This window comes from Aspergillus versicolor, assembly GCF_001890125.1.
Source record: "Aspergillus versicolor CBS 583.65 unplaced genomic scaffold ASPVEscaffold_13, whole genome shotgun sequence".
NCBI lineage: Eukaryota > Fungi > Ascomycota > Eurotiomycetes > Eurotiales > Aspergillaceae > Aspergillus > Aspergillus versicolor.
Window position 1 is genome coordinate 412,574 of NW_024467536.1, and position 21,941 is coordinate 434,514.

General features: G+C 51.9%; 7 protein-coding genes across 7 annotated transcripts; 3 read left to right on the forward strand and 4 right to left on the reverse strand.

Moving 5' to 3' along the window:
* Positions 1–56: 56 nt before the first annotated feature.
* Positions 57–2,704, reverse strand: ASPVEDRAFT_367236 (uncharacterized protein). The gene is made up of 3 exons (XM_040811273.1): positions 2,532–2,704; positions 2,293–2,487; positions 57–2,246 (listed from the first exon to the last, which is right to left on the reverse strand). The coding sequence occupies exons 1-3, from the start codon at positions 2,536–2,538 to the stop codon at positions 340–342; spliced, it is 2,109 nt and encodes a 702-aa protein (XP_040673247.1). The 5' UTR covers positions 2,539–2,704; the 3' UTR covers positions 57–339.
* A 166-nt stretch (positions 2,705–2,870) lies between these two features.
* On the reverse strand, positions 2,871–9,390 carry ASPVEDRAFT_141900 (uncharacterized protein; the record flags this gene model as incomplete). The annotated part of the gene is made up of 5 exons (XM_040807783.1): positions 2,871–3,971; positions 3,992–4,037; positions 4,229–5,504; positions 5,551–6,346; positions 6,400–9,390. 5 exons carry the CDS (start codon positions 9,388–9,390, stop codon positions 2,871–2,873), a joined length of 6,210 nt encoding a protein of 2,069 aa, XP_040673248.1.
* A 1,492-nt stretch (positions 9,391–10,882) lies between these two features.
* Positions 10,883–13,585, forward strand: ASPVEDRAFT_155327 (DUF3431 domain-containing protein; the record flags this gene model as incomplete). The annotated part of the gene is made up of 3 exons (XM_040808452.1): positions 10,883–12,078; positions 13,134–13,188; positions 13,243–13,585. The coding sequence occupies exons 1-3, from the start codon at positions 11,013–11,015 to the stop codon at positions 13,583–13,585; spliced, it is 1,464 nt and encodes a 487-aa protein (XP_040673249.1). The 5' UTR covers positions 10,883–11,012.
* A 580-nt stretch (positions 13,586–14,165) lies between these two features.
* On the forward strand, positions 14,166–15,354 carry ASPVEDRAFT_56854 (zinc-binding alcohol dehydrogenase family protein; the record flags this gene model as incomplete). Its single annotated transcript, XM_040815264.1, has 3 exons — positions 14,166–14,431; positions 14,516–14,645; positions 14,701–15,354. 3 exons carry the CDS (start codon positions 14,166–14,168, stop codon positions 15,352–15,354), a joined length of 1,050 nt encoding a protein of 349 aa, XP_040673250.1.
* An 81-nt stretch (positions 15,355–15,435) lies between these two features.
* On the reverse strand, positions 15,436–16,371 carry ASPVEDRAFT_33711 (zinc finger MYND domain-containing protein; the record flags this gene model as incomplete). Its single annotated transcript, XM_040810772.1, has 1 exon — positions 15,436–16,371. One exon carries the CDS (start codon positions 16,369–16,371, stop codon positions 15,436–15,438), a length of 936 nt encoding a protein of 311 aa, XP_040673251.1.
* Positions 16,372–16,595: 224 nt separating this feature from the next.
* Positions 16,596–19,605, reverse strand: ASPVEDRAFT_155330 (uncharacterized protein). The gene is made up of 8 exons (XM_040808453.1): positions 19,294–19,605; positions 19,102–19,235; positions 18,764–19,051; positions 18,352–18,713; positions 17,866–18,306; positions 17,520–17,823; positions 17,290–17,474; positions 16,596–17,243 (listed from the first exon to the last, which is right to left on the reverse strand). Exons 1-8 carry the CDS (start codon positions 19,487–19,489, stop codon positions 16,772–16,774), a joined length of 2,382 nt encoding a protein of 793 aa, XP_040673252.1. The 5' UTR covers positions 19,490–19,605; the 3' UTR covers positions 16,596–16,771.
* Positions 19,606–20,164: 559 nt separating this feature from the next.
* On the forward strand, positions 20,165–21,921 carry ASPVEDRAFT_33713 (ankyrin repeat protein; the record flags this gene model as incomplete). Its single annotated transcript, XM_040810773.1, is given in 5 exon segments — positions 20,165–20,824; positions 20,887–21,109; positions 21,129–21,563; positions 21,612–21,832; positions 21,880–21,921. 5 exon segments carry the CDS (start codon positions 20,165–20,167, stop codon positions 21,919–21,921), a joined length of 1,581 nt encoding a protein of 526 aa, XP_040673253.1.
* Between the last annotated feature and the right edge of the window lie 20 nt (positions 21,922–21,941).

Consider the following 21,941-nt stretch of genomic DNA (forward strand, 5'->3'; position numbering starts at 1 on the left):
CTACTCGCATCGGAAAGACTTTGGGAATGAAGGATGACCGCAGCTTTATAGCCCTGATCGATCATCGCTGGATTGTCTAATCCGCGTCGAGTTACATCGCGTGCCTGGGCCAAGCAACTTGGCAGTGCCAATTAAGCAGGCTGGAGCAGCCAAGCAAGCGGGCAGAAGATAAATCATCGATAAGAACTGCACAAAGAGCTGCAGTGCCAATCCAAGCGCCAGATCGCGTGTGCCGGTCCCCCTTTGTAAGGTTACAGCCAAGAAGAGGGGGCGACGAACAATCGTGGGGGAGAATGTTATCATCGTGCTAACAATTATTTGTCTGCCAGGGGATACTGATCAACAATGCACCCAGTCCTCGTCTTCTGTCAGGTCCAGGTCGACAATCCTCGGCACTCTCCGTCTATCACCTGGCACGATCTCATTCTTCCCCCCTGCGGCCCCGCCGGTCCAGACCCTTGCACTGTAATATACTCCTGGCAGGCCCGCCCAGGCAAGGCGCAGGTTGCTCGTGATAAAGTCTGAGAATGCCGACAGCCCCTCCCTCTCTGCATGCAACACTGCGGCTGCCACTTGCTGAATCCAGAAGTTTCTGTGCGTGGCTGCAGCAACTAGCGGGCAGGAGAGTTCTTCGAATGCAGATTGCGCTTTTTTCCCGATGCTAAGCGGCTGCAATTCTACTCTTTGACCTGCACTCTGTTTGTCTGCCAGGGCTGTGTAGAGGTAGGACAACAAGTCGGCGTGGTTGGTTATTGGAAGGCCCGGGTTAGAGTTCTCGGTCTGTTTGATCACCATCGCGGCATAGAACGAGAGTTCTTCTGTGTACGGCAAATTGGAACTGAATGAGATACTTGACTTCTCAGAAACAATCTCCTGTCCAAAACTAGCGGGCGAAATAACATCTGGCAGGGGTTCAAGATCAGGCGGAACAAAGCTCCAACGCGCGCTGACGCCATCCCAGACCATTTTCGAATAATGTTTCTCCCAGCACGCAAGTTTCAGATCGAACATATCCTGGAACTCTTCAAAAGCGAGGTCCGTTCCTTTTTCATCTTCTAACCCTCGCAGCGCTGCGTCAACCATCTGTATCCAGAAACGGGCCTGTGTCTCGGAGTATGGAAGAAGTGAGGGATAATGCGTTCTCAAGCCCATCGTTACTTGTTTGAATGCCCCCAATGCCAGGGTGATCGTTTCCTCTCGCTGCACGGCCGTCCGCTGGATATACCGCAGCACAGCGAATACATACCTTAACAGTCTTTCCGGAGATTTATCACTAACCGGCAAAACTGCGGGATCGCTGCGATAGTGCGTATCCGTGGGCAACACTTTCAGATTTGGTGGAAACCAGATATCCTTTGCGCATGTGAAGGCAGGCGGACTGGAGTACCATTCGTCCCAGGGGTAACTGTTCATCAGCGAGGGAGAATGGCGCAGGACATGACAGAAGTCAGATGGGCTTGGAAGATCCGAGGCCATGGTATGCACCCGGTAGTCGCGAATTGCGATCTGCAGTTTCAGGATCCAGAAGGTGGTGACGCTTGTGTTGAAGGGCCTGTCGATGGGGCTTTTGGGGAGACCTTCCCTCTCGAAGAGGTCTGGGCAGTTTTCCTGTAATCGCTGCAGATGGAGCTTGTAATCTGCTGCTTGCTGGAAGGCGTTCTTCTCTGACGAAAGGATGAGATAGTATGCTGCTTTTAGATAATAGTAGTGGCCCCAGACGGGTAGGTCTGCCTTGATGAATAACTCCCAGAAGGCATCGGCGTCCCAAGTGTCGTTGGTGATGGCTGTTTCCAGTAGAGACTTCTGACCCTCGGGTGTCTGTTCCATGGATTGTTCTATGGACTCAAGCTGCCTTCGCTCAGGCCCTGGATCAACCTGTTTGGCTTGTTTCAGGCTGATGTTCATCACGGTGGTATAGATCTCCTCCAGGACTTCGAATGTGTCGTCGTTTCCTGTCTTCGGACACAGCCGCTGTCGGAGGATTCTCTTGGGTAGTTTATCACCAAATAATGAAAGCTCCTCTTGGTATGCCTGTCTGATATAGCTAATTGTCTCCTTTCCAACTTTCGATGCATCCTGCTTGTTCAAGCCGACCCAGATATTCCGACAGTCAGCTCCCACCATCTCGTGGAGCAGCGATGGGAACTCCTCTGGGGGATCTATGCCACTCTCGCAATCATGTAGCCAGAGAACCAGCGTACTGGGTGAGAGATGCTGCCGCAGGACCGGCATATGTTTGAGCGTTGCTAATTTTGTCAGTTTTTACAGTACAATGTAGGTTGGATGTCGCACTTTTCAGCTCCCATAACTGCCAGCTTGAGTTCATGGGATACTGCACTGTCTCGACATAAAATCCGGGCGTGAGTCTCGGCTGGCTCCGGACACGGTTGAATTTCAGTCTGTCGATGAAGGTCGTCTTGCCGCATCCATCTTCTCCCAGGACGAGGATTTTGTACGACTTCTTGCCTAGGAGCCAGGAGGAGAGTTCTATCGATTAGTTTGGCTCTGGAACTATCTTGGGGGGCACTTACTTTCCATGATGTTTGCCTACTGTGCGATACTCCTTTTATTGCTCATGTCGAGCGTTATTTAAGGTCGTGAATGGTGGTGCCTGACAGGCAGTCAAGCTGCTGCGATCTTCTGCGATCTTCTTGATTGGGGCCATGTCGATCGTATTAATGGTGGCCACGCTGGCCTCTTTTGTAGGCAGTGCTCATTTCCGGTGTAAAGTCAATATAAGCATCAGACCAACTCTCAAGGTCCTTCGATTTGGGGACGAGTAAAGCTTGGCTGAATTTGTGGAGATGGTACCTTGGTGGCCAGAGCCTCACTCCATTTGTATAGCTTCATTTATACTGTAGCGGGTATACTTAACTAGGCTGGTCTCTATTGGCCCTCCCCAGAATTCCTGCCATCTTCTCGCCCAAATGCCCCTCCAGCATCCTCCGATGTCCATCTGACACCCCCATACGCAGCTTCATCCTGTCCGCTGCCTTCTGAATACACTCGTCCAGACTCGGACCCTCCTCATCCCAGCCCTCGCTCTTGACAACCCTCTCCTTCCTCTCGACTGCCTCTCTCCAGATACTGTCCAGCTCACCCTCCCACCCCAACTTTCTCGCCATCTCTCTCAGCCCCTCATCACAGCTCCCCAGCACACAAACATCACTCCCCCTACTCCCAAAGTCCCCCACAACCTCATTATTGACAAGAACTCTGGGCACTCCCTCCTTGACCAATCTCGGAATCCCCGACGCAGGAGCAACCTTCAAGCTAGTCCCCAGAACAAGCATCAGATCCGCCTGGGGTATAACTTCTTCCCTTTTATCCTCAAACGCCTGGGGTAGGGACTCCCCAAACATGACAATATCCGGCTTCACAACACCCCCACAGCCCTCGACAGGACAATTCGGCACCTCCCCAAGCTTAACAGCCCTCCTCATATCCCCATCCGGATAAGGAACCTTACACTTGAAACAGCGCTGACTCTGCCAATTCCCATGCACATTCAACACCTTCCCCCTCTCAACCCCCGCATCAACCTCCAACCCATCAATATTCTGGCTAAACACAAACTTCAACAGCCCCTTCCTATCAAGAAGTGCCAAGAAAGCATGACCCAGCGTCGGCTTCAGGTTCCGCGGGTGTCGCGCAGCAGCAATAGCGTAGAACGGCTCGGGGGTGTGTCGGAAATACGAGATGTGGAAGATGGCTTCTGGGTAGGGGAGTTGGAGGGGTGCGAGGCGTGCGTAGAGGCCTGTCTCTGGGGAGCGGAAGTCGGGGATTCCGGCTGAGGTGGATAGGCCGGCACCTGCGAGGATGACGATGGATTTTATGGTGCCGGACTTTATGGCCGTGCAGATGGTGTCGATGTCGCTTTGGGGGGTTGTCATTTTGTGTCGTTTTGTGTTTTTAATGTGGTTATGGAGGGGATGGAAGGAGGGGATGGGATGAAAGGAGAGGCAGAGGGGCTGTCGGATAGATAGTCTACAGGATAAAAGGCGTTGATGCCTGGTCGATTACTGACGTGTATACTACTGGTCTGCCTATTGCTTATGCTTACGCTGGTGAGGCCGTGCGTCACCCTGGAAACAACCAGCGGGGTATACAGTATACAAGAACAACTCGATTAAATACAACGCAGGCTAATGCAATGGTCAGGATATAATATAACGAAAAGAAAAGAAATAAAAACATAGGAAATTGTAAAAACCAAAATCAATCCAACGAGTCCGCCTCATAGGCAATCTGCTTCACCACCTTCGGCCGCGCATTCATCTCCATAATGCCCTTCTGCGCATCAAACAGACGCATCTGTTCCGCGTAGCGATCCCGATCAATCCTCGCGCGATCTTCATACCCAGAGGTTAGGAGTCTCTCGCGGTGCTGAACAAACGCAGCCTCTTCCTCGCGCCGCTGTTTCTCGATATTATAACTCTCGTCCCTCTGCGAGTTCTCCATCAGCGCAAGCTGCCGGCGATGCTCGATTTCCCGGTAATTCGAGTCATCCTTCCGCCTATTCGCAAGGTCGGTCACTTGTCGCATATACGACAGCTCAGCGTCATAGCGCTGCGACGCGATGGTTGCCTGGCGGGAGGCAGTCTCGTGCTCAAGGCGCGCGGTCTCACTAGCAATTTCCCTCGTATGGTCTAGCGTGAGATTATGACGCGCCCGTAGACTAGAGAGTTCTTCAGCCTGCTCAGCACGACGGCGCATGAGCCGGCGCTCGTGGTCTTCGTCTTCTTCCTGGATGCGCGCCTGTCGCTGTTTCTGGGTTTTCAGGACGCGCATGATCTCCTCCGGTGCGCCGACCATGTCGACGGGCTGCTCGCCTTCGGCTGCCCAGAAGCGGTCGCGGCATTCGAATTCAAGAAGGAGGTCGGTGAGCCCGGTGCGTTGGGTGGGTGGTGCCTTGTTCAGACCGCGTGAGACATATGCGAGGGGGGAGTAGCGGTACCGGCCGTCCTCGAAGACGTTGAAGTCGTCATTGACATACTCGCTCATGAAGACATCGAGCAGGGCCTGGGAGACGAGGATGGCGTTTGGATGGTCCAGCGCAAAGTGCAGGACTGACTTGCCCTTTGATTTGCGTCGGAAGTCGCCGTTGTTCTTGAGGAGCGACATGGCGGCCTTGAGCTGGCTGGTTGGTTTGTTGCCTGCTGTCATACATAGCTCGGCCAGGGCGGTGCGTCCTTGGAAGCGCGAGCACGGGTAGTCGCGCTGTTTGGCTTCGATGAGCAGGACTTGGAGAACGCTAACATTAACCATTCTGGCGGCTTCGTGGAGACTGCCGTCGCCTGGGGCCGCGCCGGCGTTGACGAGTTGGCGGACAATGTTAGTGTCGCCGATTGATGCAGCGAGGGATAATGGTGAGATCCCATTTGATTCGAGTGATGGGTCGGCGTGAAATTGCAGGAGGGCTGCGACGGATTGAGCGCGTGAGCCGACAATGGCGAGCTGGAGGGGTGTGCTTTGGGATAAAGCTGCTTGGAAGTTGACGTCCGCTGGGATAGTTAGTATAGTACGGGTAAAATTGAGCGGGTAATCTACCTCCGGATTTAATGAGAATCTCGACAACATCTTCACGAAGAGCTGCTTTGCTTTGCGCAAGAGCCCAACAGAGCAATGATACTTTCTCCTCGCTTGGTGACAGCGGCAGTGTCGCCTTAACAACTGGGTCGACAACGCTGCCCTTATCAATGAGATACTGCAGCAGCTCTGCCTCGTTGGGATAGGTGTGAAGCATCAGACATAGAACTGGACCACAGGTTGGATGGTCATAGGTGAGGTCAGGAGCAGAACTGTGAGAGCAAAAAGCAACAGCGATCTCGCGAAGGCTTTGTGCGTCAACACCAGATCTAAAAACCAGTGGAAAAGCACGGGTCGTGTTAGAACGACGAGGGCCATAAGCGAGCAACTCCTTGATGATGTGCACATTGGCTTGCGTTGCTGCTTCGACGAGGCAAGCTCCTTCGCAGTAGTTGACATCCGCACCCGCATTCAACAGATTAACGATAAAGGCAAATCCGGATGGTGTAGTTGAAACAGTCTTGACGGTTTCCAGGAGTGCCATATCCACGGCCTCTCCCGAAGCACCGGCACATACCAAGAGCGATAGCACTGCTTCCTCCTGGGGCGAGTTTGCTCGTTTCCCATTGCCCCATACTGTCATGAATATCTCCGAGACGCCGGAATGTCCGTGCAAGTACGGCTCGAGAATGCGCAGGGTTTGTATATCGTTGATCATGACGGCGTGTAGAATGCATTCACCACCTTGGTAGAAGATGGAAGCATTGGCTTTCAAGAGACACTGGATGAGCTTATGGTCGCAGTGAGGGGCATGTACCTGGAACTGTTAGTCTAAAGTACATGGAATTCTTGGAAGTACGAAGTACATACGGATTTCAGTAGTAGCTGGTCAAGTGTCAATTGCGGCTTCTGGGTAGCAAGAAGAAGGTCCATGGTAGCAATGCGTGTCTCGCCCTGTAGGGTTTCAAATGCAGCACCCAGCGCGGCTGCAACAGCTTCTTCCGTAACTCTGTATCGTAGGAACAGCTTTATCAAGTCGACTTTGTAGTTGGCAGACCTAATAGCGCGGCACAACGGTGAACCCGCAGCATAGTTTGGGGTGGCTTTGTGGTTGAGCAAGAGCTCGCAAATTGCAGCGTGCATCCATCCGCCATCAGCGGAAGCAACAAGTGCCTCTTCAAGAAGTCGCTGAGATACTGGCCCGGCCTTGAGAAGCAGTTGATAGCAGTCATGCTTTGCGCGGATATCGTGCAGTGTCATGGCTTTAGCGAAACCGCAGTTGAGCGTGACAGCAGCAGGATCGTGTCGTAGGAGATGGGCGAGCAATTCGAGGTCAATTTTAGAAACAGCATGACGCACTGCGGCACCGTCTTGGTAATTAACAGATGCACCGTGCCGCAAAACAAGGAGGGCCAGCACTTCATTTCGCTCCTCGGTAGTGCGTAATAATGCCTTGTCGAGGGCCGCCTGCGGCATGCCGGTCGCAAGTAGTTCTTGCAGGTATCGTAGATCGAGAGGTAGGGTTGCACGAAGGGCAATGGAAAGAGCATTCTCAAACGCATTTTCCAGAGATTGAAAGGATGGATGGGTGGCGAGGAACAGCTTGAAGCATTCGAACAAGCCCAGTTCGATGGCATCGACGAAGACGCGGCCTTGGTTGTGGTTGACATCTGCCCCGGCTTCTAGTAGCATATGTAAGACCCCGAGAGTCTGGTCATCTCGTCGCTTTAGGCCTTCCATTTCATGGCGGAGGGCTGCGTGCCCTGTTCCGCCAGACAGCTCTTGAACACTCATGAGCAAGATGCGGATTTTCTCCAGCCGAGTCCTATCGCGTTGCAGGAGGCCAATTGCGACAAGGAGCGATGCGCAAAAGTCGGATTCTTGGAGATGATTGTACTGTACGAGGAGCTCGATAAAGTCGATATTTGGTGATTCGATCGCCTTCTTAAATGCCCTTCCACTCTCGAAGCCAGTATTAGCTTCTCCCGTGGCCAGCAAGAGGGATGCTAACTGACACCCAGAGGACGTCCCGTCAATGCTGTCCACGAGCGCCTGGGAGACTTCATCACCCCTAGCGCCAGCGTGGAGGAGCATATGTATTATCTTGTACCTCTGGGTTTCGGTCAGGTCTATGGCAAGGGGTATGCAAGATGACAGAATGGTGGGCACGGGAAATCCGAGAAGCAAAATTTGTAAAGTAGCATCATCGGAAGACTGCACAGCGAGCTGAAGTAGATAGCCTTTCCCTTGGCCAACATCGGCGCCGCCATCGACCAGTATCTGAATGAATTCGCGGTCCCTTTCCCCGGTGTGTTGAGTCATGGCGTTCTTGAGGATATCGTTAACCGCAGTTCCGTTAGCTCCAGCATCGAGAAGCTTTCGCGTTATGCGCAGTTTAACGTCTGGTGAGAGCCTGTCGACTCGATCGAAGACAGTGTTGACGGACTGTGCGGCCGGTTGATACTGGAGCAGAGCGTCAATGAACTCTTCATTCTCGGATGCTACAGCTTTATCAAGTGCAGCGGCGTTGGCGTAGTCGACAGAAGCGCCTTCTCGTAGTAAAAGATTCACACCAGCAAGATCTCTCTTTTCGACACGTTGATTCAATGCTTCGTCAACCACGTCCCCGGCCGCACCTTGATCAAGAAGAAGCTCCGCCAGTGCATGCCACTTTTCGTTTGTTATCGAGCTACCGTACTTCGTCTGGTCGATTTCACCGAAAAGTTCCGAAGCCAGGTCGTCGTCCAGTTTTCCCCTGCTCAAAATACGAAGCATTTCAAGATCGACTTGGTGGACAGCATGTCGGTATGCTTCCGCTTTATTGTAGTTGATGGAGACACCTTTGTCAATAAACAGCTCTACCACCTCAGTCCAGCGCTGAAGGACTGCGCCTCCCAAGGCAAGAGAGACAGATCCACCAGTAGCACCGCCGTTGAGAAGCAGCTCGATGAGGCTGTATTTCTTATCTTGGAGAATTTCCATCTTGAAAAAGACATACGAGACAATAGGCGCAAGAGTCTCCGGTAAGGGAGGGTTCGGAGACATGAGCATCAACAGAGCAAGATCGGTACGTTTTGCCCGAATGGCCTTCTCCATGGCAATCCCGCTATCGGAATTTGCATCCGCGCCGTGGGCTAGGAGAAGCTGGACGACGCCGATATTTCCACGCTGGACGGCGTCAGGAAGGGCAGAGGTGAGTATCGCAATATCGATAGGCGTTTGGGATTGAAGCAGGAGGCGGACAAACTCATCGTCTCCAGCCCTGACGAGCGTTATGAATTCTTCAGAACAAGTATTCGGATCTGCGTTCTCTTCCAGGAGAATCTGGGTATTTCGTTGGCTGCGCATTTGGAGAGCGGTTGGGAGCATTCTATTGACCACATCGGAACTGGCAGAGTTGGCGAGGAAGTGGAACATGGCCGTCTCCTTGTATCGCATTGTGCTGCAGAGGAGAAGGAAAAGTAGATCGTCTGTTTCCTCATCTCCAGCCTGTTGCCGCCGCGCGAATCGACCTGTCCGAGCCTTCTTCGGCTTCTGCAGTTGAAGGCTGTTCCAGACGCTTTCTGCGACTCCAACTGACCCTGACGCATTCACGATTTCCGTGAGGACACCGCAGTAGTCCTCGTAACTCCATTTGTCCTTCTTTACCTTCCCAGGAACTGTGGTTGTTTTGGATTCGCCGGTTCTTCGTATTTCAGAGGCCTGGGTAAGGAGGAGATTGGCCTGATCCTCGTCTTCCTTTTGCGTCGACAACGAATAGGTGGATATTAGTGGTAACTGTGGTTGGAACTCGTCTGCAGCGATATCGTGTTTGGTGCACCAGGCACGAAGCCATCCCTCATCTCTCCCGCTCTGCGGCATGATGGGCGGAGTAACACGAGAAGTTCGAACGTTCCGTAAATTAAGGTGGACAAGTGTAAATGGTAAAAATTACATCACGAAGAGAAGAGAAAGGTTGTTAGAAATCAGCCAAAGTTTGCCAGCGGCGGCACAAAGGCTCATTATATCGGAGTGTGAACAAGGCGGATCCTGGGCGTCATGGGAAGCGCCCGGTGCTCAGCCCCGCAGGCGATTCGCCAGTAACACTGCTAGCAAATGCACGGCTGGGTCATTGATGGAACTGTCTGACAAGTCATTGTCCAGAGCGTTTGAAACAGTTCCTTTCAGGCACCGTTCGTGAGGTGACTCGTCACCATTGACGGGAGTCTGGCACTTGACAGCCCACTCATCTGCTGCTCGTGTTCATTGCCTGGGAATTCACGTGGAGGCTCTTTGACACATCCCAGCCTGACAATAAGACGCCGTCTTCTTGCAGAGGCTATTGTGCATGGTAGTGGCTGTCACCTAAGCGCCTGGATCTGTTGTTGTGTTAGTCCATGGCGTGACCCACAACGGCGGTTGCTGAAACTGCCATCCAGAGACCAGGAACCCATTTCTGCACTGTCGCTATTATTAGCTGTCAGGCAACTGTCATTTCTGACCGAGAGGATTCCTGTGATTTCGAATTCCCTGCCAGACCGGGTTTGAAGGTGAACTGAGCTGTTGATCGCAACGGAGAGCGGAGCAAAATTGCTTGTGCAAGATTAGTCATCCGTTTATTCATCTTATGCTATGCAGGCCTTTCCTAACACAACAATCCAGTCTCCCATCGAGATTATCTCCGTTTACTCAGAAAGGCCTATGTATATACACTCGTCCGAGTACTGGTAGAATTCTCTAGCAAGGCTGCTCGACGTCATCCAGATAAATACCACATTGCGACCGCTTCAAGACCGCGACCCGGTGCGCAACATAGTTGATCAATTCCAGGACGATCCCTTGCAGGACTGAATATCTCTGCTGATGAGCACATTGTGCAGCACTGTTATATTTTCTTTTCGCTACATCCCGCTGCGACTATCCATATTGGCAAATGGCAGCCAATATCGACCAACTCGTCCCTGGGTTCAATTCATTTTCCAGTTAACCCAGCCTATTTCAGTCGGTATTATAACACTCCCTCGAACTCCTGTCTATTTTCCTATCGATGCCGGGTCCAGAACCACCAAGGTTAATGTTGAATACCGACCCCTTGCATTTGGAATTGGATGTGTTTGGTTCAGATTTGTTAAGCAATAAAGAAGCTTCGGCAACGAAGAATAGACCCACTAGCCAAGAACAAGTCTATCTACCATGTAGGGTGTACAGATTCTGTTATCGTGGTTCTGCACCACTTCACGACGACTGCAATTCTAGTGCCGTACAGACGATGCACTGCTCTCAAGTATACAGAGTACACTGTTATAGCAAGGCCAACTGGTGAACCCTGAATCGCCAATCGCTGCACTAACGGTGCCAAGGTTGGAGGCACTACGTCTGATTGGCCATGCAGAGAGCACCCGCTCTGTGCAGCCGGCCCATCCGGCTTTCCCCCACTGGAGTCTGCGCAGAGCTGGAGCTGGAGCTGTCTTTCTTTTCTCTCTTCGCATTCTCAACTTCTCCCAATGCATCGACGAACCCGGCGGACCGTCACCCACCTGGCCATCTTCGCCTCCATCCTCGCCCTGCTCCTCCTCCTCAACAGACCTCCACCCACCCAGCGCTCCTTCTCATGGACTAAAGTCCGCTACCAAACCAGCGCCGACACGCTCCCCGAGTCGCGCGGGCGCTGTCCGGGCCTCTCCAAGTCCTCCAAGCCCGCCCTCGTCGTCTCCCACGTAAAATCTGACGGCGACACCTCCTGGCTCACCTCCTCGTCCCTCGCCAAAAAATACCACCTCTGCATCTACGACGTCGACGCCTCGACCGACGAAAATGACAAGGCCGATTCCCTCCGCGTCCCCGCAAACCGTGCCCACGAGTCCATGGCCTACCTCACCTTCCTGATAGACAACTACGACACCATCCCCTCCTCTGGCGCCATCTTCGTCCACGGGAACCGCTGGGCCTGGCACAATGACGCTCCCGACTACGACAACGCATACCTCCTCGACCGTCTTAACGTCGAATCCGCACTCGAGCCCGCCGGATACCATAATCTCCGCTGCGACTGGAGCGTGAGCACATGCGCCGCCAATGCCCCACCGCAGGGGAGTCTGCAGATGGCGTTCCAGTCGTCCGTGGATCCCTGGGATGCGCACGCGGCGTCTGACGCGGCGCTTCCAAAGGCGCTGCTGGCTATCTTTGGTAGTGACTCCGGGGAGAAGCTGGGTAGACATGAGACATTGCGGTCACAGTGCTGTGCGCAGTTTGTTGTGTCGCGCGAGAGGGTGCGCAGCCATACGCGCGGCGAATATGTTGCGCTGCGGCAGTGGCTGTTAGATGGGATGAGCCCGAGTTCAGGTGTCGGTGGGAAGTCGGACTCGAACTCGAGGGTTATTCGTCGGCGCGAGGGTGTTGCGCCGAAAGATGATCGCGTTGCTGGCCGGATTATTTCGTATATCTGGCATATCTTGTTTCTGGATGTCGGCGGTGGTGGAGGTGCTGTTGATGGAGGGCTTGAGCTGGAAAAGTTGAATAGGGCGGCCTGTCCTACTGCGCAGGAATGCTATTGTCGCCTTTATGGACGCTGTAATCTGGACCGGTGCAGGTCGCCGGGCTCTTGTGCTGGGCAGTATCGGATTCCTCCGAATTATAAGGTCCCTGGGCATTAAGATGGGGCTTGATGATATAAAACGATCATGATGTAATGTGTTGGCTATGTACATTACGAATAGACTAGAATATATACCGCCATTCCAGCATACCCACTGTATATACAAACTTAGGATGAAGAGCACAAGTAACCCAGTAACTGAACCTCAACCCCGAACTCGAAGGATATCAGGCTATGTAGGGAAACATGTGTTACGCCTCGACCTCTTCTTTGTAGACACAAACTGCCTAGTTTCAGATTGTATGTTCTTCCGTCAACAACATATGGCGGATAACCATCTCACTCAACGAACAGCAAGTCTGGGACCATGGTCACTAGATTCTCGGCTCACTGAAATACCAAAACAAATTATGACCGCTTGAAGGTTCTTACTTGATATGTTCTAAAGTTTGCGCGGCCAAGAATTACAGCAGACGCCATTGTCAGCCCGCAGCTCAAAGTAGAAGTATCGTGCGCTGGGTGTCTCACCGTAGACTTACGGTCAGCTCTATCTGAATATCCAAGCTGGTCGTCTATTTCTCTCCCATTGCTTTCAGGACTGGGGTTTGATAGGCCATGGTCACTTTGTTGTACACCTGCTGGCAAGCCTCTGCATAACGAAGTTCAATTATACATATAAGGCGCCCAGCTCAGATCTAGACGATTGGGCTAGACAAGGATATGGCTGACTAGTTTAGGGGCCTAACGAGTTAATCATAGGGGATACGACCTGTCTTGAAGTATATGTAGTACCCGCCGCCATTGGATATGTTCGACTCAACGCACTGCATCTTATTCATAGATCTATAGAGTTACACAATATAAACTCGCCAACTCGTCTATTTAAACCAGCCTCCCTCCTCATCTGTCTCAATCAACACACTCACAACAAAACAACTTCTCAGTGACCGAAATCCCAGCTACCATGTCCTGCAACACCGTTAGCAACTTTGGCTTCGAAGCCGGCCTCGCCCCCTGACCGTCACCCCAGGCTCCGTCGCGAATGTCCTCGCCGACCCTATCGCCTACTCCGGCGTTAGCCTCCTGTAACCCTCTCTTCTTGATATTAAAGACTAGGTGCTATTTACTAACCAATCCAGCGACATAACAACAACAGTCTCAAACCCAACCGGCACGGTCTCGCAGCCCCTAACCGGCCTGGATACTAGCAAGCCCTATAACCTGCTCCTGTGGATGCGTCTGCGCGACCGCATTTCAAGCGTGAACTCGTGCACCGTTAGCGCGCATCTCGGGGATGATCCAGAGGCCGGTGCTATCGCCTCGGACTTTATCTGGGATGCAGCTAACTGGATGCTTCTCAATGGCACTGTCACTCCTACTGTTACTGATACCACTTTGAACCTTGTTAGCCTTTGTAGCTTTTCTGGGGATGTTACTGAGGCGCATGTGCTTTGGGATGAGGTTACGTTCTCGCATTGTTAGGGTTGGTATTGAGATTAAGGAGGGCAGGGTGAAGTAACTGGGTTGTGTTGGGAATAGTTAGAATACTTTAGCCAAGCTTAATGAATTTTCGGTCTAAATTGGGTTTTATGTTGTTAAGTCTGACTTATGATTGTACGAGGCTGTTATTGACACCCTTGTTGGTTATATTCATGTCGGATATATACCCCAACAGCACACTACTTTGGTAACACTCAGAACAGCACCACGTTCTATTCCGGCGACAAAATATACAAATCGCTATAAAATGAAACATATAATCCTCATAATACCCTCACAACTTCTATTCTCCCGATAAGCCATACGTATGGCGTGATGCGACTTCTTTGTAATGATGACAAATCGTCGGGGTTGGATAGCTTCAAATCCGTGGCTTACAACCATCATGATTACCTGGCACAAAGGTATATAAGGACGATAGCTACTCTTCCAAAAGGATGATAACATGAAAATCTCAAGAAAAATACCAAAGTCTGTCTTTACACAGATTTCAAGACCAACTTTTATCCCACGACACCCAACAACAGCAACAGCCAAATTATCCACTCCGCTCATCGCAACAATGACGACAAAGGCAATTGTATACGTCGAAAAAGGCAAAGCCGCTATCCAAGATGTGCCCATCCCCAAGCTTCGCGATGACTACGTCCTCGTCAAAGTGAACGCCGTCGGCCTTAACCCTACAGACTGGAAACATATCGACTATGGAAACACCGACCCCGGAACGCGGTCTGGATGTGACTACGCTGGCATCGTTGAGGCCGTGGGCCATAAGGTCCAGAAGGCATTCAAAAAGGGGGATCGGATTACTGGTGTTGTCCATGGGAGGTCAGTACACCACTGTACAGAATTCCTGCTACAGAGGCTTGTTGTATGAGTTATACGGAGATGCTGATTATGTTCAATATACAGTGACCGCACCCAGCACGAAAACGGGGCATTCGCAAATTACATTGTCGCGAAAGGCGATCTTCAAATCAGGACGCCTGATAATATCAGTGACGAGGATGCTGCTACGCTTGGGATTTCTGTTGGCACGGTTGTAAGTGTCCTCGAAGCACCCCCTTTTACTGACGACAGAAATCTAACCCGTCCAGGGCCAAGGTCTATACCGAACACTTGGCCTACCGTTACCTACCGGCGACGTCCAGGCTTCAGACAAGTATATCCTTATCCACGGTGGCAGCACGGCAACTGGTATCTACGGGATCCAATACGCGCGTCTTTCAGGGCTGAAGGTTATTGCGACATCATCACCCCATAACTTTGAGTACCTCAAGTCTCTCGGGGCTGAGGAAGTGTTCGACTACAAGTCACCCACAGCCGGCCCCGATATCCGGAAATACACGAAGAACAGCCTCAAACTTGCGTGGGACTGCACGGGCAGCGGGGGGTCGATCATCGCCGCTGGACTGAGCAGCGAGGGAGGGAAGTATGCGGCGATCATGTCTGTGAATAAAGAGGAGGTTTATTCCATTAATGCCAATGTCGACGGGCCTTACACGACGATTATGTACACGATTTTCGGCGAGCGGTTTGTGAAGTGGGAAGAGTGGCTACCAGATCTAGAGGAGTTTGAGTTTGCGAAGAAGTTCTGGGAGATTTCGAGGGGTCTTTTGGCGGATGGGAAGCTGAAGGCCCCTAGAACGATTGTTAACAAGGGGGGTGATGGCTTTGAAGGCATACTAAAGGGGCTGGATGAGTTGAGGGCTAACAGGGTCAGTGGTGGGAAGTTGGTATATACTCTCTAATTGCTATACTTAATGAGTATACTTGAGATAGGTATTTACAGGACCATTTATAAACAGGGATAAAATAACTATTTAGAGACATCACTCCGACCCAGCAGCCATATGCGACCTCAACGCCTCCTTGAAAGCTTCCACCTTCGCCTCAAACTCAGCAGTAGACCCGAGCAAAATATCATTTCCAACCTGGGTATTGACAAAGGACGCAAGACGAACACGTCGCGGACGCTCCGATACTAGCGCATCTCGCATATCGCCCCCCACCGGCGTCGTGAGCTCGTGCAGCACGTAGTCAATATCCTCCGTCTCGGTGACATTGTACGTCTCCGGTTCACCAACGAAGTCTGCGTCTCTGTCTGAAATATACTTATCATAAGGAAATAGCACATCGGGTACTCCAAACTGCGCAGCCGCAGGGTCAATGATCCATGTGCCACCCCCGAAGAGGAGCTCGACCTTCAGCACAGTATGCTCCTGGCCTACCAGCTGCGGGTTGTGGAGGAGTCTTGTTTTGGGCGATGGCGTTTCGACAACGACCTCGACCTGTTTAACGACACACGGAAGGCTAGCTAGAAGCTTATGCATCAAGCGACAAACTAAGCGAGTGGCCACCCCGCCGCATACAGAGTACATGAGAACAGCCTCCCTCTGCGCCGGCGAGGGATTTGGAAGAAACGAGGCTGGATCAAGAGGGGGATAGTAGACCACGCCGCCGTTGGAAGGGAGAGCTAGGACTTTATCCAGCCTGTCGAGCGCGACGATTGTTCTCCCGTAGAATGGCTCGCTGTAGATGAGCAGGGCTGCTTTGAGGATAATTGCGGCCCGCAGAAGCCGTTTCCGCTGGGCTCGGATTCGACAGTGTGTTTTGTGATTCTGGAAATCTGCTTTTTGACAGGCGACGGTGCAGTAGAAGGTGTTGATGGAGTCGCCGGGTTTATACTCGGGGGCTTCCATGCAGGTTCCGCACTGGACAGTTGCTTCAGCGCTGCAGTTGGCGCATTTTGTGGTTCGGAGTGTCATATTGCTCGGTTGGATGTAGTTAGAAGAATGAAGTGAGATATAAGCAAAGAATACGCAGAGGTTGGGTGTATGTGAAGGCTTATATATTGGGACAGTGCAGGGGTCGAGACCGTCAAAGCCGGTGGCTGAAAGGTGGCTGAAAGAGTGAAGGATGAACTGAGCTACAGAAATAAAGAATAGGAGTTACACGACCATAAAGGAGCCATACAGAACGTAAGTAAGGAGTATGTTCCGGAATTAGAGGATAAATAAATGGGGAGCAGTGTATGCCACATAGAGTCTGTTCATTGAAGCTGCGGTGAAAGAACAACAAGAATGTTTAGCTGTAACAGCTTTAAACCAATAAAGCAAGCTAATGCGCAGTTTAATATTGAAATTGAAACAATGCCCATGGAAAGTACTACGCAGTAATCACATCCAACTGCCCAGCCAAAGCAGGAGAATCACCATCCACATCATATTGAACGTGAGTAATGTCCTTATTCCCGAACTTGTTGTCAACAGAGCAAAGGTGGGTACCATTAACATAAACCTCGTATGTATTGTCCTTGATGTCGATGCGGATTTGGAGACTTTGACCCTGCAGCCAGAGAGGGAAGGGCATGTCACGAACTCGTTCCCAGCTATCTCCAGCAGCCTTGGTCTGGATCTGGATGAGGGAAAGCCTGCGGATGATGTTGATGCTGACGACGGCGTCGAAATTGTCGTCGTCTATTTCCTCGCTGCTGTCGTCATAGCTAATGAACGCGATGCGATTCCTGTCTCGCCTCAAGGGAGCCGTCATATCGAATACGGGAGACTGAACGGTGATGGAGTGCCCGGCTGTGACGGCCTGGTTGAGCTTCAAGGTCTCTCCAACAAGCAGAATAGGGCTATATTAAGATTAGCATTTGCCTAATACCTGACCGAATGACCTACTTTGGTGGTTTGGGTGGCTCTATGGGCCGTGGAGGCTCTGGCTGTCCGACATCTGGGAGCACCTCTGGCTCGGTTTCGGTCTTTGAAGGCGTCTCTGGGTTCTTACTGTGCGACATCTCGGCCATCGAAACAAGGATCTGAAGGTTCAACTGTCCCCACTGGTCTTCTGGGACAGGTTTGCGGGCCTGGGCTTCTCAGTATGTGGCGAAGCTGGATGAGGGTTAACTGACCATTGTGACCCGCCAGTAGAGGCGCTTTAGTATAGCCTCGACATCGTCCTTCTTGAGAGAAGACAGTCGCTGCTCTAAGATAAGGCGATTCAGAATCGGCGTTATGGGGACGTACGCAGTGAGTCTGACATCTCGCGCCTCGAGGTCAGTGCAGTTACTGCAGACCTCCTGCCCGTCTCTGGTGGCAGGAGTGCTGAAGTTATACACATTGGTCACATATTCAGCTGCAGTAAAGTGGCGTCCACTGCCATCAGCAGGCTCCAGATATATCTCGATATTAAAAGCACGACCGCCAAAGGCGAACCTATACCGTTAGTGGGGATCTCCTAACATGTAGGGCACGTACTTGGAATAGCGAATACTGATAGCCAAGTCGTTACTGGCGATGCCTCCATCAACCTCGCGCATTCCCTCAGGGAGCGGCTTGCCAACTCCAGCCTTGGATAGCTCCAGCTGGGTCAGTGCTTCAAGCCGAGAAACACCGTACTTCAAGGTGATTTGCTCCAGTAGCTTTGTCTTGTAGGCGTCGGCATTAAAACCTGCTACGGAATCCGGCTTCACGGAGTCTAGATCGGGATAGTTGTACCCTAGGGCTCGGAAGTCTCGAACTTCCTGAGAAGTCCAGTAGTTCCCTTCTTCGTCTTTGTGGAATGGCCGCAGAGGTGTTGTTGGCGTCACTGTTTCTGGCAGCCCGATTACCTTTTGGTCAAAGTCGCCTCGATATCCATCAGTGAAGAATTTGTCAGGGTTCAGTTCCTGCCAGATGGCGAATATACGATCGATATTGCTTGGATAATTAGCAGTGAGAGAGTACAGGAGAAACAGGCCTTACCAATGGTGAAGCCAGAAGATTGGGTCGAACGTCGCGACGGGGATCTGGGACATATGGCCACCTTCACCCCCTGCCCACCAGTGGATGTTGTTATGGATGAACTCGATATTCACATCGGCAGAGACCTTTGGGCTGTCCTTTTCAACAGCCGTGGTCGCGAATTCCTTGTAGTCAATAGGGTATGTGAGCAGTCGGTAGACCAATTCTGCTGCAGCCCCGTAATTGTTCCCATCCACTGCGCTATGCTGGCTCAAGAGCTTTTCTACCTCCTCATTATTGACGACCCCCTGGATCCAGTCCTTGCTGTCGGCCTGTGACTGTTCCTCTGTCGGACACCGGCTGGTAGCGATGCATTTACCGTACTAGAGGTGTGAGCTTCATGTTAGATTATGAATAATATGGGATACCGCACCGAGTAGACCGTATCCTCGCCCAAGGCCTTAACATCGCCAACCTTGTGCGCCTCCATCGGCTTTCCGTCCGGCATGCGAAACTGGTACAGTGGATTCTGTAGAGTCTCCAGCTCGTCAAACAGCGATAGCTGAAGCTCAGGTTCGGACGCCAACCAGGGGACTCTAGGGTGGACAGCCCAGTCCCAGTATGGGAGTCGCCAGGTGTCCGCAGCAGTGCGCAAGGCCTCTCGATGCTCCTCTGGGTAGCCCGGTATGATCTGGTTTATCATGACCTCGTATATTTGTTGCTGTATTGGTTGTTAATGTGGAAAGCATATGGGGGGAATGGACTACCCGCCTCGTATAGAAGCAAATAAGGCCGATGCCATGATGGGAAGAGAGTGTTGGCATGGGTACAGTACCCCTTGACACCGATATTCTCTTCGGTCTCGAAGGGCTCATCCCATGAAGTGAATGGCATGCCATGGATACCTGGACCGACCCAACTATTAGCCCTAGGGTAAGAGGATTAAGCTGAAGACAGCCATACCTGCTATTTGAAAGAACGAATCGCGATTCTCGGGCGGCACATCTTGCAAACGCTTCAATGCCTTGAGAAATAGAACCACCTGTGTCCGGTTCTCAGGCTTTGAGCTCCACACCTCGATGTCCTGTCGAAGAGGAACCTCGCCGTTAGGCCCCTTTCCAGCGGCTATTCCAGTGATGGGATAGAACTTGTAAACCATAGTGTCTGGTCTTGACTTTGCCAGAGTCTACTCAGCCAACATGGGTCTCAGTAGGAGATCAATAAAAAAGGCCTGGAACGTTGGCATATCCGAAGGAACCGGATCCTGGAAGAAAGTCAGGCCCAGGATGGCAGAGCTGAATATGCACAACGCACAAGCCGTCCAACTCGAGTATGTGAAGCCGAGAGGGCGACGTTACGAGGAGACGCCATCCCTGCTCGACCCCGAATGGTTCATGACTGCATGAACCCATGCCCGAAATGGATGCCAAAACCACTCACAGCCATGAGAATGAGTTCTGCATGCTGCAGATCCTGGTTCACAGACATCAGCTAGCCATATAACGGCGATGCTGGTGCTGGCTACCACGATCTAGAGCCTGCCAACAGTAGCCAGCCCAGCCATGGGGCTTTGGTGGCTGGCTGTGTTCATAGTTTGTTGTCGCCGAGATTCCACTTCATGCACCTTTTGAGGTCATCCGACCTGGTATTCACCGTGATACAACACAGTTACAATACGTCTTCGTATGGAAATGGTAGAGGACTACAGTGTATGGAATCCCCGAGGGCGGGCATAAAAATCACCATACAGGCCGGAAGCCCAAGACCACAGATATAATCACTTCGGATTACTAGCAATCCTCAATTATACTGCTCTTCTACAAATTGCAGCAAGATGACCCTCCACGGCGACTCCCAGGAAGGAACCCTGACTAGAGCTTCTCTCCAGAAATACCTCGTCCTCGTCTCCATCAATGTCGAAGACAAGAACGGCTTCACATCCCTCGCCCTCGCTGTAAAGAACGGCCATCCCAGCGTCGTCAAGCTACTCCTACAGAACGGCGCTACAGCTGACCAACCCGTCCGCGATGGCCGCACCCCTCTATTCCTCGCGGCAAACGCAAAGCAGAACAGACGGCGCATCGTTCAGCTGCTCCTAGAGCAGAACCCAAAGCCCGACGTTGACGCTTCCAGTCCCGAGTGGAACAATGAGATTCCACTTATGGTGGCTATCACGCAGGGACGAGACCCTGAGGTTGTTCAGCTACTCGTTGATGCCGGGGCGTCGTTGACCAGGACGAATGACCGCGGGGAGACGGCGGTCTCGGTTGCAGACCAGAGCACGAACAATGCCATGAAGAATGCACTTGTGCCAAAGGGCCAGCGGAGCAGTATTGGCTCTGCCCTGGCCCAGCTGCTTGTCAGCGCGCTGCTCTTTGCTCTAGCCTACGCGGAGAAATGGCCCGGCGTGCAGAATATTATCCAGAATGTCATCCGGTCTGCTAATAACCAGGCGAACCCTACACCTGCTGGTTCGAAGCCAGCACCGGGAACAGTATGAACCCACCCAGCTAGCCCTTTATATGGTATAAAGCCTAAGCTAATCATTTGCACCAGGACATTGACGACCCCCAAACCGTCGAAGACTTCAAGCACAACATCAGCAATATAATCCAGGATAGCGGACTTGACGACTTCTTCGCGCCCGGTGATCCGCACGTACAGGAGATCGCCCAAAAGGCCGCTGTCCTGAGGAGAGACGTGGCGAATCCGTTGAGCAGCCCGCCCATGCTCATGAAGCTGGCCCGCGTTGCGCTGTACCAGCCAGTGCTGTACATTGGTATATCCCCCCAGCACAGGAGACAGAAAACAAGAAAAAGGCTCTCGTAGTATAGACGACAGCGGCTCAATGACTGAAGACAATAGAATGGTCCGTGCAAGGGCTCTGGTCACACTGATGACAGAGGTTGCTACGACGCTTGTGGGCGACAACAAGGGCGTGCACCTCCGCTTCATCAACAAGGAGGACTCGACGGCGAATAACCTGCGATCGCAGGGTGTAGAGCAGCGCATGAATTTCACTCCTGAGGGATGGACGGAGATAGGGACGAATTTGAAGAAGAAGATCCTGCAGCCGATGGTCTATGATGTTATTAACAAAGATGTCTTGCAGCGTCCGGTGTTGGTATTGACGATTACCGACGGTGTTCCGTCTAAAGAGAACTCGAATGAGTTTCGAAAGGCAATTGTCGAGTCTAAGAAGGAGCTTAAGGCAAAGAATTATCAGAAACAGGGTATGTGTCTAATAACCTGGAATATTGGCAATCCACTCACGCATATAGCCGTCCTCTTCGACCTAAGCCAGATCGGCAATGACCCTGAGGCTGTCGCTTTCATTGAGAGCTTTGATGGAGACAGTGCTACATCTGATGTGCTACACAGGACTGCTGGTATGCATTCCTCGTGGTGGTGCCGTGTGTCGGCTAATTGGGGTATAGAACACACCGACGCCCTGTTCCAGGAGCTCCGAGATGCTGGAAAGGAAGATGAGCTTAAGAAATGGGTACGTAGTCTAATATTTACATATCATGCCACTGCTAATTTTCCCAGCTGCTCAACAAGTTGGCAACGCCGATCACCTTCAAGCCTTAGGTGCTGGTGATCTGTCGGCA